Below are 17,853 nucleotides of genomic sequence, written 5' to 3'. Positions count from 1 at the left end.
TTCCAAATATAAGAAAGCAAAGACAATAAAAGCCTTGCCGACTTTTTTTTTTCTTCTCTCTTTTTTTTTAATACAGCCGACCGTGTGCTGGGTTTTTACAGGCGGGGCTTGTTGGAGTCGGGCTTCCAGCCCTCCTCCATGGCAATCAACTCGGCAGCTCGCTCACCAATGGCGAGGACAGTAAGCATGGGGTTGATGGAGGGCATCTCGGGGAAGACGCCGGCGTCGGCGATGCGCAGCTTCTTGATGCCGCGGACCTTGAGCTCGGGGTCGACGACGGCATACTCGTCCTTGGAGACATCGCCCATCTTGGTGGTGCCGGCCGGGTGGTAGACGGTGTGGGCGGCGCGGCGGGCGTACTCGCTAATCTCCTCGTCGGTCTGGACCTTGGGGCCGGGGGCGACCTCCTGCTTGAGCCAGCCCTTGAAGGGAGCCTCCTGGGCAATCTTGCGGGCGGCCTTGATGCCGTCGACGAGGATGGAGGCGTCGTAGCCCTCGGGGTCGGTGAAGTAGCGGAAGTCGAGGGCGGGCTTGACGTTGGGATCGGCCGAGGTGAGATAGATGCGGCCACGGGAGCGGGCGCGGGGAATGTTGGGGGTCATGCAGAAGGCGTAGCCGTCGGGGATGAGGGGGTAGCCGAGGCGCTCCGTGTTGAGGGTGAAGGGGATCTGGTAGCAGTGCATCATGATGTCGGCGGCATCGCCGTCGTTGCCGGCGGCGTTGGTGGGGTCGCGGCGGATGAAGACGCCGGCGTCCGAGTCCATGGTGGTCTGGTTGGGGGGCACGGGCTTGCTGAGCTCCCACATGATGATGGTCTCGGGGTGGTCAATGAGGTTTTCGCCGACGCCGGGGAGGTCCTTGACGACGCGGATGCCGAGGGACTGGAGCTGGGCGCGGGGGCCGAGACCCGAGTGCAGCAGCAGCTTGGGGGTGTCGACGGCACCGGCGGAGAGGATGATCTCCTTGCGGGGGCGGAGAGTCATCTTTTGGCCCGACTTGAGGGCGATGTCGACGCCGGTAGCGACGTCGCCATCGACGTGGAGCTTGGAGACCCAGGTCTCGGTCAGGACGGTGAGGTTGGGGCGGCGCTCGTCGCCGCGAAGGATGGGGTGGATGTAGGCGACGGAGGCGCTGCTGCGCTTGCCGTCGTCGGGGTTGTAGGAGATGTTGAAGAAGCCGGCGCCGCTGGTGAGCTGGCCGGTCTCGCGAATCTCCGAGTTGAAGTTGTCAATGACGGGGATGCCAAGGGCGGTTGAGCAGGCGGCGACCCAGTCCTTGCAGAGCTGGTTGCGGTGGCGGGCGTGGACGGGCTGGAAGGTGTTGCGGAGGTTGTCGATGTGGCGGGTGAGGTTGTCAAAGGTCCAGCCGGTGCAGCCCTGCTGGACCCAGCGGTCCATGTCGTGGCGGAAGGGGCGGAAGGAGATGAGGGTGTTGTGGGAGGAGCAGCCGCCGAGGACCTTGGCGCGCGAGTGGCGGATGTGGGAGTTGCCGTTGGGCTGCTCGGTGGTGGGATAGTCGTAGTCGAGGTCGCCGCCGAGGAGGGAGAGCCACTCGCGGAGGTTGAGGACCTGGGAGAGGTTGAAGTCGGAGGGGCCGGCCTCGATGAGGAGGACCTTGCGCTCGGGGAGGTAGCTGGAGAGGCGAGAGGCGAGGACGCAGCCGGCGGTGCCACCACCGACGATGATGTAGTCAAAGTTGGTGGCCGCCGAAGCGGGAAGAGACTGTGTGGTCATTTTTTTGGGGGAGGAGGGGCCGAGGGGAGGGATTGGAGGGGTGTTGGTTTCTGAATGTCAAATAGAAGAAACGAAAAGGAAAAACAAGGAAAGAGTATCCAAGGCCGAAGAGAGGGTTTGGGAGGCTGGACTAATAAGAGAGGAAGAAGTAGAAGAAGTAGAAGGTGTAGAAGAAGTAGAAGAAGAAAAAAAGAAAAAGAAGAGACAAAGGCGCGGCAAGTAGGGTGACTAGGGTCCGGGTGGGTGGAGCAAACAGAAGCCAGAGCTTGACCGGAACCGGAGCGGGATATGCAGGTCGGGTCACGGAGCGAGCGAGGGAGAGCGGGAAAGGGTTTATAGTAGGTGATTGAACGCCACTTTGGAAAGCTGAGAGGTGTCGAGGCTAGATCACTCGTGGGCTGTGGTGAGGATGATGATGATGGAGGTGGTGGTGGTGGTGGTTTGGAAATAGCGGATGGGAAGTTGGTTGAAGGCAGGTATCTAAGAAGATGGAAAGAAAAATAGTACGGAGAGGAGAGAGCCGAGGAGATGGGTTTTTTTTTTTTTATTGTTATTCTTCAGAGAGATATTCATTACTCAGTAGTAGAGGGCAGGGCTGCGGCCAAATGCAATGCGGTGCAGAGCAAGCAAATGACAAACAGTATTGGCCGAGGCGGAGTATCGGAATTGTTAATTGCGATCACGCGAGTTGGCTGGGCGGTGGAGTGGATCCTGGTTGAGAGAGCCCCGGGGTAGAGTGTGTGTAGAGAGTCAGTCAGACTGTGAGGCGGGCGTCTCACCGACATTGGGTGGTGGTGGTGGTGGTGGTGATGATGATGATGTTTGGCGATGTGGTTCAGCATGGACGAGACAGGGTATTACGTAGGTGGGGAGGGGGAGGGAACATGGGTGGTGATGATATGGGGATGAGAGGGTCAAATGATGGGCCTCTGTTGGCACTGTGAAGATGCTCTTGATTTGCGGGTTCGAATACAGTGCCGATGTTGATATTCGATGCACGGTATGACTAGATGGTGGGCTATTGGGGCGCTGGAGGCTTGGAGCATGGAGGCTGGAGGCTTGTCGAGGGTTGTCGAGGTTGTCACAATCAGGCAAGCCCCAAGGAGCTGGGGATTTTTTTTTTATGCAAGCACAGCTTGTATAGACCAACGAGGGGATTTTTGTTGTCTTTTTTTTTCTTCACATCTGTTCCTCTTTTCCCAGTTCTTGGCTTAATACGACGCTGCTCTGCTGAGGGTATGCAGGTCCATCTAGGTACCAAGATAGGTACGTACCTGCAGGCAGGCTGGCCGCGTGCTGAACTCGCTGTAGCCGCGCTGTGGCCGGCGCCGAAAGTGGGCGGCTGTTTGGCCTTTTAGTTTTATTTATTTTATTGTTTTTAGTTTAAGAAAAAGAAGAAGAATGCAGAAGAAGAAATCTCTTCTTTAGCTTCCCCCTCCCCCATACCATCGCACCATGTCACCCTTCTACAGGCCATTTTTACAGCGCCCGCTGGGGCTGGGCGGAGCCGTCCGACACCTAGCCTGCGGGTCACTGATGTCATTTTGTTTTTTTGGCGCACCCTGCCCCGCCGATTTTTTTTTTTCTTTCCCGTGTCAACTCAGTAGTTGTCCTATCGACGATTCACTTTTTTTTTTTACCCATTCTGCCCACAGCAAGGGTTCTGTTTCTACTCAAGTGGATTGCAGATGCTAGTCAGTGACCCTTTTGGGAAACGGGGGGGGGCCTCTCCTCTTCTCTTCGGAGGGGCGCCGAGCCGGGGCGGCCTTTTTTACACGAGCAGCAAACGGAGGTAGCCATCAAGGCTACGTGTCTCACGACGGCTTTCATATCTTTCTGTCACTCTCCGTCTCTCTCTTGTGAGAAAGGAATCTTTCTGCAGGAGAGGGGGAGAAAAAAAATCCCCTTCGCCCACTCATGGCCTGTTACCAGCTTGTTATGGAACTACCGACTTGCATGGTTCAACTCTGTTTCTAGCCAACGCCATTGTGGCTGGAACCAGCTGGCTCAAGTCTCGAGGCTGGTCCCCAATCCACTCAACTGTAGTTGCATGGTTGCATCCAACTGCCCGGGGTGTAAACCACCTGATCGGGCCGTGCTCCGTGTTGCAGAACCGTTGCCGTTGCCGTTGCCGGCTGCTGGCTACCAAGGAATTTATTTGCACAGTCATTCCATTCCCACTGCAACCACCAACGCTTGCTTGCGCCCCCTTCGCCCGCCAACACTGGCGAGTAATGCACCAGGCAGCCGGCGGAATTGACTGTGGGTTGTATTAGTAGTCAGTCAGTGGGCTACGGGGTCACGGCATGGATACGGAGTGGAAGCACACTTCTGGGCAATCACCGTACACAGACAATCGCGATTGCCGGACAATTTCACGCCTGATGACGATTTGCTTCTCGATTCCCTTCATCTCCTGGCTCGCCCATCTGTACATCATGCCGAAACTCATGGTAGCAGTCAAGGATGAAGCCAAGCTCCTTTGTATAGAGTGCCAGATCGTGAGGCAGCTGCCGGGTAGCATCGAGATGGGTATAGTCTCCAAGTAGAGGCGGCCACCTTTAAAGATTTCGTGTTGCAGAGCGCAGCATTCACGATCAAAATAACAATCGTAATACCATCAACCACACGGATACCTATACTACAGAAAACCTGCTTGTTTATGCGTTGTTCGTCTGCTCAGGATACAATAGAGGTACGTGGGCACGTGACAATAAACACTGTACTCGGGACAAGGCAGCTACGGGCCGAGAGCAATTGTACACGAGGAAAATGTGAGAAAAATAAGACGCAATGGAAAATAAGAAAGGAAAGAAAAAAAAAAAAAAAGAGGAAAAGAAGAAGGAAAAAAAAAAGTTCCTCCATTTTTTGCTCCACAACAGCTGCCAGACCTCCGGCGTCCGAGCATCCGGTGTCCCGCTCGCCGCCCGCCCGCCAACTTCGTCCTTGCAGCTCCTCCCTCCCATCCATCATCAACACCGACTCCAACCAAGCTCTCTATTACCATTGGTTGCCGAACCCACCTGCTTTGCTCGGCAATTGTCTCTCTCACCGGCTCTACTCCCAATTCATCGTCCTGCGCGAAACTCGGCCCCGGACAGCCAGCAAGCTCTCGACGAATCCTCTGTTTCCGCATTGCGTCACTTGTCACCCACCAAGGGAAAAAAAAAAAAAGAAAAAGACACACAAACACACCCACCAGACTTGCGTCTCTTGCATCACAACCACAACCACAAACCAAGAAAGCAAGCAAAGCCATCATGACCTTTGCCAAAGAAATTCACACCTTCCACTCCGGCCAGCCACAGCCCAAAACCTCATCCGCCTCCGACACCTTCCAGTCCATCGACCCCAGCACCGCCGAGCCCCTCGCCACCATCTACACCTCGACGCGCCAGCAGATTGACGACGCCGTCGCCTCGGCCCAGGCCGCCTTCCCGACCTGGTCGCAGACGCCCGCCCCCGAGCGCGCCGCCGTCCTGCTGCGCGCCGCCGCCCTCCTCCGCGCCCGCAACGACGCCCTCGCCCTGACCGAGACGCTCGACACGGGCAAGGCCTGGTCCGAGACGTCGACCGTCGACGTCGCCACCGGCGCCGACGTCCTCGAGTACTACGCCCACCTGGTCGCCGGCCGCCAGCCCGGCCAGCACACCACCCTCCGCCCCGACGCCTACGTCCTCACCACCCACGAGCCCCTCGGCGTCTGCGCCGGCATCGGCGCCTGGAACTACCCCATCCAGATCGCCCTCTGGAAGTCGGCCCCCTGCCTCGCCGCCGGCAACTGCATGGTCTACAAGCCCAGCGAGGTCACCCCCCTCCACGCCGACACCCTCGCCCGCATCTACCTCGAGGCCGGCCTGCCCCCGGGCGTTTTCAACGTCGTCTACGGCGACGGGCCCAGCGCCGGCGTCCCCCTCGTCTCCCACCCGGCCGTCGCCAAGGTCTCCTTCACCGGCCAGGTCAGCACCGGCAGCAAGGTCGCCGCCGCCGCCGCCAAGGACATGAAGGGCATCACCATGGAGCTCGGCGGCAAGAGCCCCCTCGTCGTCCTGCCCGACGCCGACGTCGACGAGGCCGCCGACGTCGCCATGGCCGCAAACTTCTTCTCCACCGGCCAGGTCTGCACCAACGGCACCCGCGTCTTCGTCCCCGACACCCTGCTGCCCGCCCTCGAGCAGGCCCTGGTCCGCCGCTGCCGCCACGGCATCCGCATGGGCATGCCCCGCCACGAGGCCACCAACTTTGGCCCCGTCGTCTCCGCCCCGCACACGGACAAGGTCCGCGCCTACATCCGCCACGGCAAGGACGTCGACCGCGCCCGCGTCCTCTACGACGGCGCCGCCGACGCCCAGAGCACCAAGCCCACCCCCGCCGGCTACTGGGTGCCCCCCGTCGTCTTCACCGACTGCACCGACGACATGCGCGTCGCCCGTGAGGAGATCTTTGGCCCCGTCATGTGCCTCCTCCCCTACGCCGTCCGCGGCCGCTCCCAGGACCAGTGGCTGCCCGACGTCGTCCGCCGCGCCAACGACACCCCCATGGGCCTCGCCGCCGGCGTCGTCGCCTCCGACCTCAGCCTCGCCCACCACGTCATCCGCCAGCTGCACGCCGGCATCACCTGGATCAACACCTGGGGCGAGTCCCCCGCCGAGATGCCCGTCGGCGGCTGGAAGATGAGCGGCATCGGCCTGGAGAATGGCGAGGAGGGTATCCGCGCCTACATGCGCACCAAGAGCACCCTGGTCCAGCTCGGCAAGGGCGCCTGCGCCGGCTTGTTCGCGAAGCTGTAATGGTACAGTCTGATTCCTTTGGTCAAGCCTGGTTCTGTTTTGTCTTTGCTTCTGCTCGGGTATATATAAGAAAAAGCGATTTTTTTTTGAATTGAATGAGAAATGTATACTATGTGCCAAACAGAGATCCCCATTCCATCGTGGCGTATGTGAACAGAGAGAGAAAGAGACGAGGACAGAGAGGGAGACAGTCTCCGCCGTTAACTGTTTCCCCACACAATATATCCTTGATTTTTTCCTCTGTTTGGCAACCACCACATACCACCACCGCCATCATCATCACCACAACCACAACCAACAATGCCACACATCGCGCACGTCTCCGTCGTCGTCCGCGACTACGACGAGGCCCTCGCCTTTTACGTCGGCAAGCTCGGCTTCACCGTCGTCGAGGACCGACCCGTCCCGGAGCAGAACAAGCGCTGGGTCACCATTGCCCCGCCCGGTGCGGCGGTCGGTTCCGGCGGCGGCGGCAGCAGTAGCAGTGCAGTCACCACGATCCTCCTCGCCCGCGCCTCCTCGCCCGACCAGCTCGCCGCCGTCGGGCGGCAGACGGGCGACGACCGCGTCTTCCTCTTCCTCGCGACCGACGACTTCCGGCGCGACTACGACCGCTTCACCGCCGCCGGCGTGGAGTGGGCGCGGCCGGTCGCGGTTCACGACTACGGCACCGTCGCCGTCTTCAAGGACCTGTACGGCAACCTGTGGGATCTGATCGAGTATGCCCGGCGCTAGTGGGCAAGCTGAAAAAAAAAATCAGATTTGGGGCAACCCTTGCCTCTCTCTCTCTCTCTCTCCTACAAGCATCTTGTAGAAGCAAAAGTTTCGTTGGGCAGGTCTCTCTACAACAAGCGAGAAACAAGGGGAGGGGGGAGGGGGATCGAGACCTTCTACGCGGGTCCTGGTCGTTGACGAGGGGGCCTCTTCATCGCGGCGTCTCAAGAGGAAACGCGACACAGTCACGTACGAGACCTTGGTAGCTGAGTTCCCTCGAGCACGCTGTAAGAAGGACAGTGTAGTAGATAGTTGGCCTAGATAAGACAGACTTATCAAATTGGCTGATCGGACAGCTAAATCTATTACTACAATGCCATAGCATCCTCTTAATCTGCTTGTAGTTCATTCTCTGTAATATCTACTGGCAGGCAGGCAGACAGGGAAGCCTTTTACTTTATTTTCTGTGTGCTTTTGTGTACTTTGTGTATTGCCCTCGATCAATGATATAGGGAGAATCCTCTCCTTTCTTATCTGATGTACCTTCTTGCCTCATTTAAAATTTTGATTTGAAGCTCATTATAGGGCTGCCCATGTTTGTCAGTGGTGCCATCGTCTCCCTCCGGCAGATGAGAGACGCGGCCGTAGCCTAGCAAAAATAACGTAAAACTTTTGTAAAACGGGTAATATATTTCTGTAGCTATACGTATATACTGAGCAAGAATAGTCAAATGTCGTGAGTAAAAGTCACAAAGGCAAGACCAGCTTGCAATCAAAACCCTGTCCAACCGCCAGCCCTAAGCTAGCCACAGCTTTTGCGCCAGCCGACGTGCCTTGGACATCAACCACTGGACGCTGGAGCTCTCGGGACGGCCCGACCCTGACGCTCCGGCCCCGGCATCCTTGTCGGCGCCCGGGATTGCCTTTCCCCACGTCGAGGCGCTGTAGTCGTCGCGTCCGCGGTCGCAGTTGGTCAGCCCCTGGTGGGAGTACTGCGTGTTGGCCAGGACGGCCATCCAGACGGCGCCGGACTTCCACATGATGAGCATGAGCGCCCAGAGGGCGCGGATCTTGTGCGAGTGCTCGCGGGCCAGGTTGGCGTCGAGGACGTCGGTGCAGTACGCGACCTCGACGGGCAGGCGCGTGTCCTTGCCGTCGGCGTAGTCGAGTACCGGGCGGACGAGCTTCCGGATCAGGCCGTCGAGGTCGGTGACGCCGGCGGCGGCGAGGGCGGCCTCGACGCGGGCCAGCTCGGCGCGCTGGTCGTCGAGGACGGCCTGGCCCTCGACGTAGCGCAGGCCGTGGCCGCGCGTGATGCACGCAAAGGTCGGCTCGGCGGCCAGCTTCTCCGGGCAGACGGCGTAGGCGGGCGAGGGCGCGACGCGGCTCATGAGGGCGACGGGCCGGTGGCGCAGGTTGCAGAGCTGCCACCAGTGGGTGAAGAGGATGGCCAGGCCCGTCGTGTTGAAGGGGTCGTGCTCGGCGCACCACTCGAGCGCGGCGACGAGCCCGACGTAGACGGCGCGCAGCGCGCCCGCCGACAGGTCCCCCCCCGTCAGCGACGGGATCAGGTTGCTCACCTCGCCGCACGCCACGTCGGGCCCGACGTCGATGAGGTCGTGCAGCGCGCAGCCGAGCCCGCCGAGCACGAGGCTGCGCATGTCGTTGGGGCTGTCGTACCACACGTGCGCAAAGGCCGCGTCGGCCATGCGGTACCGCGCCGCCGCCGCCAGGTCGTCCCACACGGCCATGCACGGCCGCGACCGCAGCTTGCGCCGGTCCTCGAGCGCCGCCTTGGCCTTGAGCGCCGTGAAGTTGCACGCGATGACGGTGACGACGTCGAGGAGGTGCGCGTTGAGCGCCGCGTTGCCCGTGTCCTGGGCCCGCACCGCCGCGAAGGCGTCGCCGATCCGCCGGCCCAGCTTCCGGCTAAAGTTGCCCGTCGAGTAGTCGTACATGAAGCCCGAGTCCATCACGGCCCACATGCCCGCGATGCTGCCGCCGTAGACCCCGCGGTCGTAGCCCAGCGACATGGCCATGACGCTGGTGTTGCGCATCGCGCCCGTCGCCCCCTCGCGCCGGCAGAGGTCTTCAAAGTCCGGCGTCGGGCTGGTGGCGTAGCCGCTCAGCTTGGGCGGGAGCTGGTCGCCCTTGAGCGCCACCTTGGTGAAGACCACGCCGTCCATGGTGGTTCGGAGCCCGCCGACCCTGGTCTCGCGGCCCGTCCTCATGGTGATGTCGCGCATTTCGAGGAGCTTGGCCGCCGTGTGGTAGAGTTCCACGCAGCACATGACGGCGCTGAGAACCCGGGCGTTTCGCAGCGCGCCAATGGCAAAGAGCTGCTCTGCCAGTGTGTCCTGCGCGGTTCCGAGCCTCGGCATCTGGCATTGATATTTGAACCGCCCTTCGCGGCCGCCCTCCAGAGAGGTCTGTGTCGCCCACGGTTCCGTCTCCTCGTCATCATCCACGCACTGGACCTCGACGCCTTTCAGACGCCAGGCGGTGTCAGTGGCCGCGTAGGAGATTGTACCGTCCAGCTTGGACACTTTGATCCTCTCCCAATAGTCGACGAGGACAAAACCTTGGGTGTATACCCCGAACAGGGCAGAGAAATTCGGTGCTGGCACCCCGGAGACCTTGCCTGGAAACCAAGGGCTCGACTCTTCAAGTCCATCCCAGGCCGGTGAGCGGCTGCATCCCGCAGACTTCTGCTTCCCCGGAAAGAGCAGGCCGGATCCATTGTTGATGAGGCCAACGCCATTGCTGTGCTTCTTTGCGACATCATCCGCCGTGGCCCGCAGTGCTGCCACCTGCGCCCGCAGATGCTCGACGCAGCCTCCCGCAGGGCGTTTGCATTTTCCAATACACTTGTAAGTCCAAGCAGCGGGAGACTCGGAGACATTGGCGGCCTCACTTGCGGCCTCTGAGAAGGTCTTTGCGTCAAGGCAGCCAATCTCGTCGTAAAATACGGCCTGCTCACGATCAAAGTTTGACGCGCTGCCCCCTGTCGTGGCTGAGTCCGGCAGGTTCAAGGCTTTGCTGTCGTAGGTGTAATCCATCTCGGAAGTTTTCGTTACCATGTATCAACACTGTGATCGGCGTGAATTTGACTTGGACCTTCTAGTGCGGATACTGGACACTGACCCCAACGGCCTGTAGGAGAACACTAGAAGTACGAATATGGGATTCGCCAGGGACAAGCAAATACGTAAGGAATATCAAAGTACCCGTTAGTTTGGAATACGGATAGCTTAAATACAATGTACACGTCAGAGCTAATACAGCAAGCATTCCACAGCACAGGAGTGCTACTGGTTGGAGAACCCTTTTTTTCGGCAAACTCACCGACAAGATACTTTCTATCCACTTTCACGTCAGATGATGAATTTGATTTGCATCCGTGTCAGCCATTGTCCTTGGCTTCACTCCCATGTATCAGAAATACACCGCTCCGGCCAACATGACTGATGGTATAGTCTCGAGATTGCTTGAGTACGGGCAGGCATGCCGTGAATTGATCCATTGGAAGACATTGACAGCGAATCGACACAGTAACTAGAGGCTATGTATCAGAAGTAAAGTAGATAGGCGAAGATCACTAGAGTAGATCCGCACTTTGCGGTAATGGGTTGAAAGCCTCAAATTCCTCTTCGTGGCGGGAAATTTGACAGCTAGCGCGGCTAGAGGTGACGGATCTTGACTCCATGTCTGGGCTACCTGCGACCTATGGGTGAACAGCGCATCATGAAAAGCAATATTTCGGGCTCTTGAAGCTAGTTGACTTTTGTGAATCATTATCTCAGCTTGTTCCAAGTGGCATTTGGCCAGCAGTTGCCGCGTGTACCAGAGACATCATTCTCTCCACATGGTCATTTTCTTGTGGAATGCTGCATTATCCTCTTTTCGTTTTCCCGCTAACAATAAAAGGAAAAGTGAAATGGCAATTGGCCAAGAACAGGGAATGTAATGTACCTGGCCATGTCTAAGTCATGTACTCCGTAGATCTGCCAACATGCCAAAAAGGTCTGACAGCGGGGATGCATTTCTGTGTTAAAAGGACTACATTACAATCCACCAGCGTCTGGCCTTTTCGCATAAAACAGTCCTAAACAGCGACCAGTAAGGCGCGAGGGCTCAATCGGTGTTCCGCTGCTATAGAATGACAATCGAAGAGAACAAAGATGTAGGATTATAGTAATACGCGTCAAACCAAAGCGTCGACAACACCGACAACACCGACAACAATGAGGGATATGGACGAGTGGCCCCAGGCAATTCGCCATCTTTCTCTCACAAGGGTTAATTGGTACAGCTCGTACGTAAGGAATGGCATGCCTCACAACATCCTCGACCCTGTACTTTGTAGCAGAGCACCATCATCCTGTGGCTGGCTGGATCCTGGACCTCATTCATGTCTCGGTTCCGCGCCTGTCTCGCCACGCCACGGGGCTGACTTCCATGTCTCACAGCTGGTGAGCATTACCGCACAGCGCACAAGTTTGTACATGCATGCAGGGAAACGAGAGAAGAAGCCGAAAGGATCAACGGGTCAATAATGCGGGTAACTTGAGGAGGACAAGCGGCAAGATTTGGGTGGGAAGCGGTATCTGTCAATTGAGTCCTGACGCGCCCTCGTCGGATGATGATGAGACAATGCTGCAAGCTGTCGCATCAATACAACTCCATGGCACTAATACGACTTTTTTCTGAATTTATGTATATGTCATTTGTCGCAAAAAGCACAGCGAAGAAAAACTACATAACCGACTACGAGAGCCTACCAAGCTGATGACTGCTGCCAACAATCCCGCATCATTACGCATTACGCATTACGCATTTCGCATCGTCTTCTGTCCCTGCTGCCATCATCATCATCATCATCATCACCATCTATATCAAAAGCTTTCGCCATTTACCTAGTCGAAATGAAGGCCTCACTCCTCATCACCGCCGTCGCCGCCGGCCTCGCCTCTGCCGCCGTAGAGCGCCGCAGCTGTCCCGCCATGGTCGACACCGCGCTGAAGGCGTCCGTCGTGGCCCTCCAGGGTGCTCTGGGCAGCAGCGCCCCGGCTAACCTCAAGGACGCCACCGACGCTGGCGGCGCTTGCTTCAAGAAGGCCATCGGCTGCCCCGTCACCGACGCGCCGCCCCCGGCCGCCCCGGCCGCGCCCATCGACTGCAGCGGCATGATTGACACTGGTCTCAAGACCGCTGTCGGGGCTCTCAAGAAAGGTCTGGGCCTGTTCGCACCCCCGGAGTTCCAGACCGGCGTGGACGCCGGGTTGGCGTGCTTCAAGGAGACGCTTGGTTGCACCGCTCCGGCTGCCGCGCCGGCCGCCGCCCCTCCCGCTTGAGAAGCTCTCAAACTTTTAAAGAAAAATCGAAAGGGGGGAAGGTAGCCTCGACCGTCGCGTGGAGTTCTTCGTCGTGTAAAGTTCCGGCTCGGCCGGCCGTGAGAGGGACAATCATCACACCCATGTACAGCTCTTGATGTTTGGCAGCCTATCGGCCGATCATCGCCTCTACATAGTGCACATCAATTGACCCAAAGTGTAAATGTCTTGACTCGAGTTCATGTGTTACTTGCAGTAGTCCGGTGAATCTAGGAAAGCGTTTCGTGTCATTTTGAGCATCACTTGATCCTGGAGAGGGGATATGAAAATAATCTTTGGGTAAAGGAATATATACTTCTAATGTAATTGTTGTATGTTCATACCTTGCTACAGCTACCACACACTCAATCCAATTATACTTTGAATAAAGCTGTATTAAAACGGCACAGGGACGTTGCGTTCGAGATAGCCACGCCAAGTCGGCCGGGTGCGCTTGAGTGTCGTGTTTGAGGTGAGCTGCAGGTCCTCGATGGCGCTCGCCCATCTGACAAGCTCGTCCTCGCGCCAAGCCGTCTGGAGGATTGCGAGTCCAAACGGAATTCCCGAGTCAGAGCTGACACCAGCTGGGATCGTGACCGCGGGGTAGCCTGCCTGCGCGGCCTGCTGGTAGCTCTGGCCGACGCCCGGCGGCACAAGCAGACCATTGAGTCTGGTGCCGTTGTGGCGGAGAGCATCATCGATACCCTTGCGGGCCGTGGACTGAATGTAGTTCAGCGCCTGGAAGTACGTCTCGTCCTTTTCACCCTTGGTCTTCTGCGCGGCGAGGAAGACGTCCTGGCCAGAGTAGAATGCCGGGTGGCCGAGAGGCCAAGGGTGGCCGCCCTCGGCGCCGTCATTATCGAAGTTGTACTGGATGATGTCGTCGACGGTGCGCATGTTGGTGTTGGTGAGCTCCTTTAGGTAATCGTTCATGTTGTTGTAAAAGTCAACCTTGACGTAAGTCAGCTCCGACTCGTTGGCGCGGTTGCGCGAAGTGACACCCCAATCCCAATCCCAGCCATTGGGGCTGACAATGGTCTCATGGTCGGTGATCTCGGTGCCGTTGATAATGGTGGCACCTGCGGCGCGCATCAAGTCCAGGAGCTGCGTGAGTGCTGCCAACTGCTCGTCGTCGGCGAACCGCCAGTAGCTCTTCCACGGCAGCCCGAAGCGCGCACACTTGAGCGCCGACTTCTTGGCCAGAAGCTTCGCGTAGCCGCCCTCGGGCGCGTCAATGATGCCATCGACAGTCGTGTAGTTGTCACGCTGGTCCGCGCCGTGGATGGCGTCAAAAGCGTACACGGCGTCGCGCACCGTGCGGCCAAAGGTGCCGACCGAATCCTGGTGCTCCGTTTCGGGGATGACGCCGGCTCGTGAGGTGCGGCCGACTGTGGGCTTGAACCCGACAAGAGCATTGCGGGAAGCAGGGTTGATGACTTTTTGTTGTCATGGCCAAGGTCAGCATGTCTGCAATCACAGCGCGGAGGAGATGCAGATGTTCTTACCACTGCCGTCAGTCTCGGTACCGAGCGAGAAGGGCACCACGTTGGCCGCGACGCCGACAGCGCTCCCCGAGCTGCTGCCGCCGGGGTTCACTGTCAAGTTGTATGAGTTGCGGCACTGCCCGCCGCGGCCGGAGAATCCCTCCGAGTAGTTGCTGCTGCGCATGTCCGCCCACTCGCTGAGCGTGGCCTTGCCGAAGAGCACGGCGCCAGCGTCGCGGAGCTTTGTCACGACGTGTGCGTCGCGGGGCACAATGCTGCCGAGAAGCGCCCAGCTCCCTGCCGTGGTCTCCATGTTGTCCTTGGTGGCGATGTTGTCCTTGACGGTGAAGGGGATCCCGTGCAGAGGGCCTCGGACCTTGCCGGCCTGACGCTCTGCATCGCGCTCAGCGGCGATGGCGAACACGTCCGGGTTGACTTGCAAGACGGAGCTGCATCGGATTTCAGGTTAGAAAATGATCATCTTACACAAAGCGAAGAATCGCAAAATTCGCAGACGCCAGAAAGTTCCTTACTTGATGTACTCCTGAGTCTGAAACATTCTAGTCAGGTAGCAGCCCACCAGCTTGACCGATGTCAGGTTGCCATTTTGCATAGCTTGCTGCATCTGGTCGATGGTGGCCTCCTCCAGCTTGAAGCCATGGCAGTCGGCCATGGGAAACAGCTTCGTCGAATCGGCATTCTCCAGGAGTGGGATTAGCGACGGCGTGAATTGCGTATCGAACGCGCGAACAGCCGCGATGAGCGCCGCAGCGGACAGGATCGAAGCACGCATGATGGCAAGGTGGTGGTAGGCAGGTGACAGACAGCAGACCGTGGAATGGACGGAAAGGGGGCACAGGCTTGCCGATCACCGTTGTGCGATTGTCCTTGTGGCAGCCGAATCCGGTTGTGTAAAGGCATGAGACAGCGAAATGCGCGGCCACGGTTCTACATATATCGCCCTCTAATTTTCCGCGGCATGAATCTGCCACGTGCGAGAAATATGGCAACTACCGGGGTATCAATCTTCATCAAATATGCTCTACTTGGTAGTTATGGGCCCCCTCCCTGGCGTACTGGGTAAAGAGTGGCGATCCCCGTAAGAACCGCGCTTCCAAAGGGTATCTATCCCCGGCAGGTGGTAAGTGCGTCGGGAGAAGCTGCTTCCATATCCCTTCCATGACACTTCCTCCATGGCAACACTGCGGGTTTGCGAGAGTTTGGCTGACAGAAATTTGCGCTCCCAACCCCATCGCCCCGGCAAGCCCTTTCGGCCAACAGGTCCCGCAAGAGGGATCCAGTAAAAAGTGGCTTATAACCTTCTTCATCCACTCTCAAAATGGCGGGTAACTAACTAACTGACTCGCTTCTTTCATTACAGGCACCTAGACGGGTTCTCTGGTGGGGTGACAAACTTGCTGGTTGGTCCACAAACTGTTGAGAAGAGGAACCCATCGCTCAGTCTACCAGTACACCTGAATCCTGTTACAACGGAAAGTTGTGGTCACTGTAAAATTAGCTCATGGAAATGGGTATTTCGAGATACGTAGCTAGGTGGCATAATTGATGAATTTTGAAAATTACAAGTATTCGTAGTCTAGAATAACACGTAGCTCTTTCCGCCGCTCACCGGGCATGAGCTTGCCCATCATCTACGTCAAAGTCAACCTTGACATAAATGCCATCCGTGGATTTGGTGCTGTGAAAGTCATCCGTGCTAGGAGCGTGCCCAGCGCTCACCGCCGTCGCGTAATTGGGCTGGTTGATGTCCTCTCGACTACCCAGATGTTGGCTCCGCAGCCGAAGGGTGCCCAGCTTCGTCGCACCCGAGTCAGTCGTCCCATTGTGTTTCCGCTGACCTGTGGAACCATACGCATCGCTGGTATCCTTTTTGCCCAATACAAACCTGTCAAAAACCGGCTTGACTCCTGGGACAGAAAGTGCAATCAAAGTAGCACCAATTTCGGCCACCTCGACACCGAGCATCGGATTGTACTCCCATGACTGTGTGATGTAGTGTTAGTGAGCGTCCGCGCCGTGATAAAGAATACTCGACTCACCATGTCCTCTTGCCACTGTCCACGGATCACTAGAACCAATCGTGTTACGGAGATGGCAATAACGCTAGGTTTCTGGTCAGTTTGAAACCACGGCCATTGTTGGTATTGTTAGTATTGTACTTACAGAGTACCGGGCAGCAGGATAGATCCAAGCTGAATCTTCTTCTTGCGGCTCATCTCTAGGCTCCAAAGCATAACAATAGGAATACCAAAGATGAGCAGATCGCACAGCAGCGACACTGCAGAATTGACGCTGTACACCAAACCCCACTGCAGGCATTCGTATCGCTTCGATTCAGGCTGGGAGTCGTAGGGCCAATATCCTGTTACCGGGCGGCAGTGGAAAATCAAGAGCAGGATTTGTGGCAAGAACCCCGCAATCAAGATGCCAAAGACGATTTGAATCATGAGCTTGAATCGGTCATGCATATTGCAGAGACGGTGGTAAAATGCCAGTCCAGAGACGCGGCAAAGGAGGAGCGCAACCGTGTAGAGAATGTGGGCGACAAAGTCGAGTACCTGGGTCCGGAGCTGCGTTTCGTTGCTGAGAACGTTTTCGACGTAGACAAAGTGACGGCCAGAACCCAACTTGATGAGTTCAATGCAGAGACCAACGAATGCAATGAAACAAGACTAAGGCACAGGAATTAGCAAAAGGGACGATGATGTTGCCCATGTCTGAACAAGAAAGTACCAGAGATCCCAAGGCCAACCCATCGTCGATACCGATGCGTTTTATGACGAACGCGCGCGATGCCAGACGACAAAGCACAACCAAGCTGGTCAGTACGGTCACGACAACAATGGCGATGATTGCAGGCTGGTCCTTTGATTCGTTGAGAAATTCTTCCGTGATGCCCTCGGGGATTCTGCCGCTGGCAATGGCCGCGGCCACGGCAGCATCAGACATGATGTTGAATGAGGCGTAACTCGAACTTGCTAAGGAAGAAGAGCACAGGACTGACTACGGAAACTCATCTACATATTACCTGCAGATCAAACTACAAATCGGGATGCTACTGGTAGCTCGCCCCTTGTACTCCGTAGCGAGCGTTGCCAAGTACTGACAAGTTGGTTAGCGGCCTTGTCCGGATTTACAGCCATGAGTCGTGCACGGAGTACTATTGCCCTGCAACAACGTAGAAGAGTGGGTTCAAGTCCCGGTTCTCATCTGGACTGTTTCAGTAACCAGAGGGGAAATGAACCTGGCCATAGTTTCCACTGCTATAAGCTGCAAAGTTCATTCAGCCGGATACCGAGCATTTTGCGGACTAACAACGAAAAGTTGTTGGCTGGGGCCAACTCGAAAATAGTGCTCGGTAGTTTCTTTGCTGGTAGACCGCTAGCTGCGACTCAAGCATCTTTGTACCTCGTCTTCATTCTGTATACTACTTACTTAGAGTCAGCAACTCGGTATCCCTCTACTACTAATACACGAGGCGGAAATGGAGCCCGGCTCTCGACCACCTTGGCAGTAAAAGTTTTACGCAAACTCGAAGCATATGTTGCCAGAGTCAATCCTTGTTACAGAGAGGCCTCTTTTTTTTAGCGCACGTAGCTTGAGGGGATCAGTATATTGACTGCCGAAATCAAATGGCTTGGCAAAACTCGGAGCGGCTCCGGATGTTCTACTGATAGTACTACTCACGTGCAGCATTCATCCGATCTAGCCAACGACAGTGAAAATCCGTCCCTGCACG

General features: G+C 57.1%; 7 protein-coding genes across 7 annotated transcripts; 3 read left to right on the top strand and 4 right to left on the bottom strand.

Annotated features, from left to right (window-relative positions):
• Positions 1–95: 95 nt before the first annotated feature.
• Positions 96–1,733, bottom strand: V2A60_002820 (GMC family oxidoreductase; the record flags this gene model as incomplete). The annotated part of the gene is made up of 1 exon (XM_083254165.1): positions 96–1,733. One exon carries the CDS (start codon positions 1,731–1,733, stop codon positions 96–98), a length of 1,638 nt encoding a protein of 545 aa, XP_083110291.1.
• Positions 1,734–4,993: 3,260 nt separating this feature from the next.
• Positions 4,994–6,523, top strand: V2A60_002819 (aldehyde dehydrogenase domain-containing protein; the record flags this gene model as incomplete). The annotated part of the gene is made up of 1 exon (XM_083254164.1): positions 4,994–6,523. One exon carries the CDS (start codon positions 4,994–4,996, stop codon positions 6,521–6,523), a length of 1,530 nt encoding a protein of 509 aa, XP_083110290.1.
• Positions 6,524–6,823: 300 nt separating this feature from the next.
• V2A60_002818 (uncharacterized protein) lies at positions 6,824–7,258 on the top strand (the record flags this gene model as incomplete). The annotated part of the gene is made up of 1 exon (XM_083254163.1): positions 6,824–7,258. The coding sequence occupies one exon, from the start codon at positions 6,824–6,826 to the stop codon at positions 7,256–7,258; it is 435 nt and encodes a 144-aa protein (XP_083110289.1).
• Positions 7,259–8,034: 776 nt separating this feature from the next.
• On the bottom strand, positions 8,035–10,296 carry V2A60_002817 (uncharacterized protein; the record flags this gene model as incomplete). The annotated part of the gene is made up of 1 exon (XM_083254162.1): positions 8,035–10,296. One exon carries the CDS (start codon positions 10,294–10,296, stop codon positions 8,035–8,037), a length of 2,262 nt encoding a protein of 753 aa, XP_083110288.1.
• Positions 10,297–12,162: 1,866 nt separating this feature from the next.
• On the top strand, positions 12,163–12,591 carry V2A60_002816 (uncharacterized protein; the record flags this gene model as incomplete). The annotated part of the gene is made up of 1 exon (XM_083254161.1): positions 12,163–12,591. The coding sequence occupies one exon, from the start codon at positions 12,163–12,165 to the stop codon at positions 12,589–12,591; it is 429 nt and encodes a 142-aa protein (XP_083110287.1).
• A 414-nt stretch (positions 12,592–13,005) lies between these two features.
• V2A60_002815 (amidase signature domain-containing protein) lies at positions 13,006–14,886 on the bottom strand (the record flags this gene model as incomplete). Its single annotated transcript, XM_083254160.1, has 3 exons — positions 13,006–14,045; positions 14,115–14,542; positions 14,627–14,886. The coding sequence occupies 3 exons, from the start codon at positions 14,884–14,886 to the stop codon at positions 13,006–13,008; spliced, it is 1,728 nt and encodes a 575-aa protein (XP_083110286.1).
• An 833-nt stretch (positions 14,887–15,719) lies between these two features.
• V2A60_002814 (uncharacterized protein) lies at positions 15,720–17,063 on the bottom strand (the record flags this gene model as incomplete). Its single annotated transcript, XM_083254159.1, has 4 exons — positions 15,720–16,097; positions 16,154–16,217; positions 16,278–16,786; positions 16,848–17,063. The coding sequence occupies 4 exons, from the start codon at positions 17,061–17,063 to the stop codon at positions 15,720–15,722; spliced, it is 1,167 nt and encodes a 388-aa protein (XP_083110285.1).
• Between the last annotated feature and the right edge of the window lie 790 nt (positions 17,064–17,853).

Source organism: Cordyceps javanica, chromosome 2, assembly GCF_051103115.1.
Source record: "Cordyceps javanica chromosome 2, complete sequence".
Classification (NCBI taxonomy): Eukaryota; Fungi; Ascomycota; class Sordariomycetes; order Hypocreales; family Cordycipitaceae; genus Cordyceps; species Cordyceps javanica.
The sequence above is the reverse complement of the archived record's forward strand: the minus strand, read 5'-3'. Positions and strand labels throughout refer to the sequence as shown.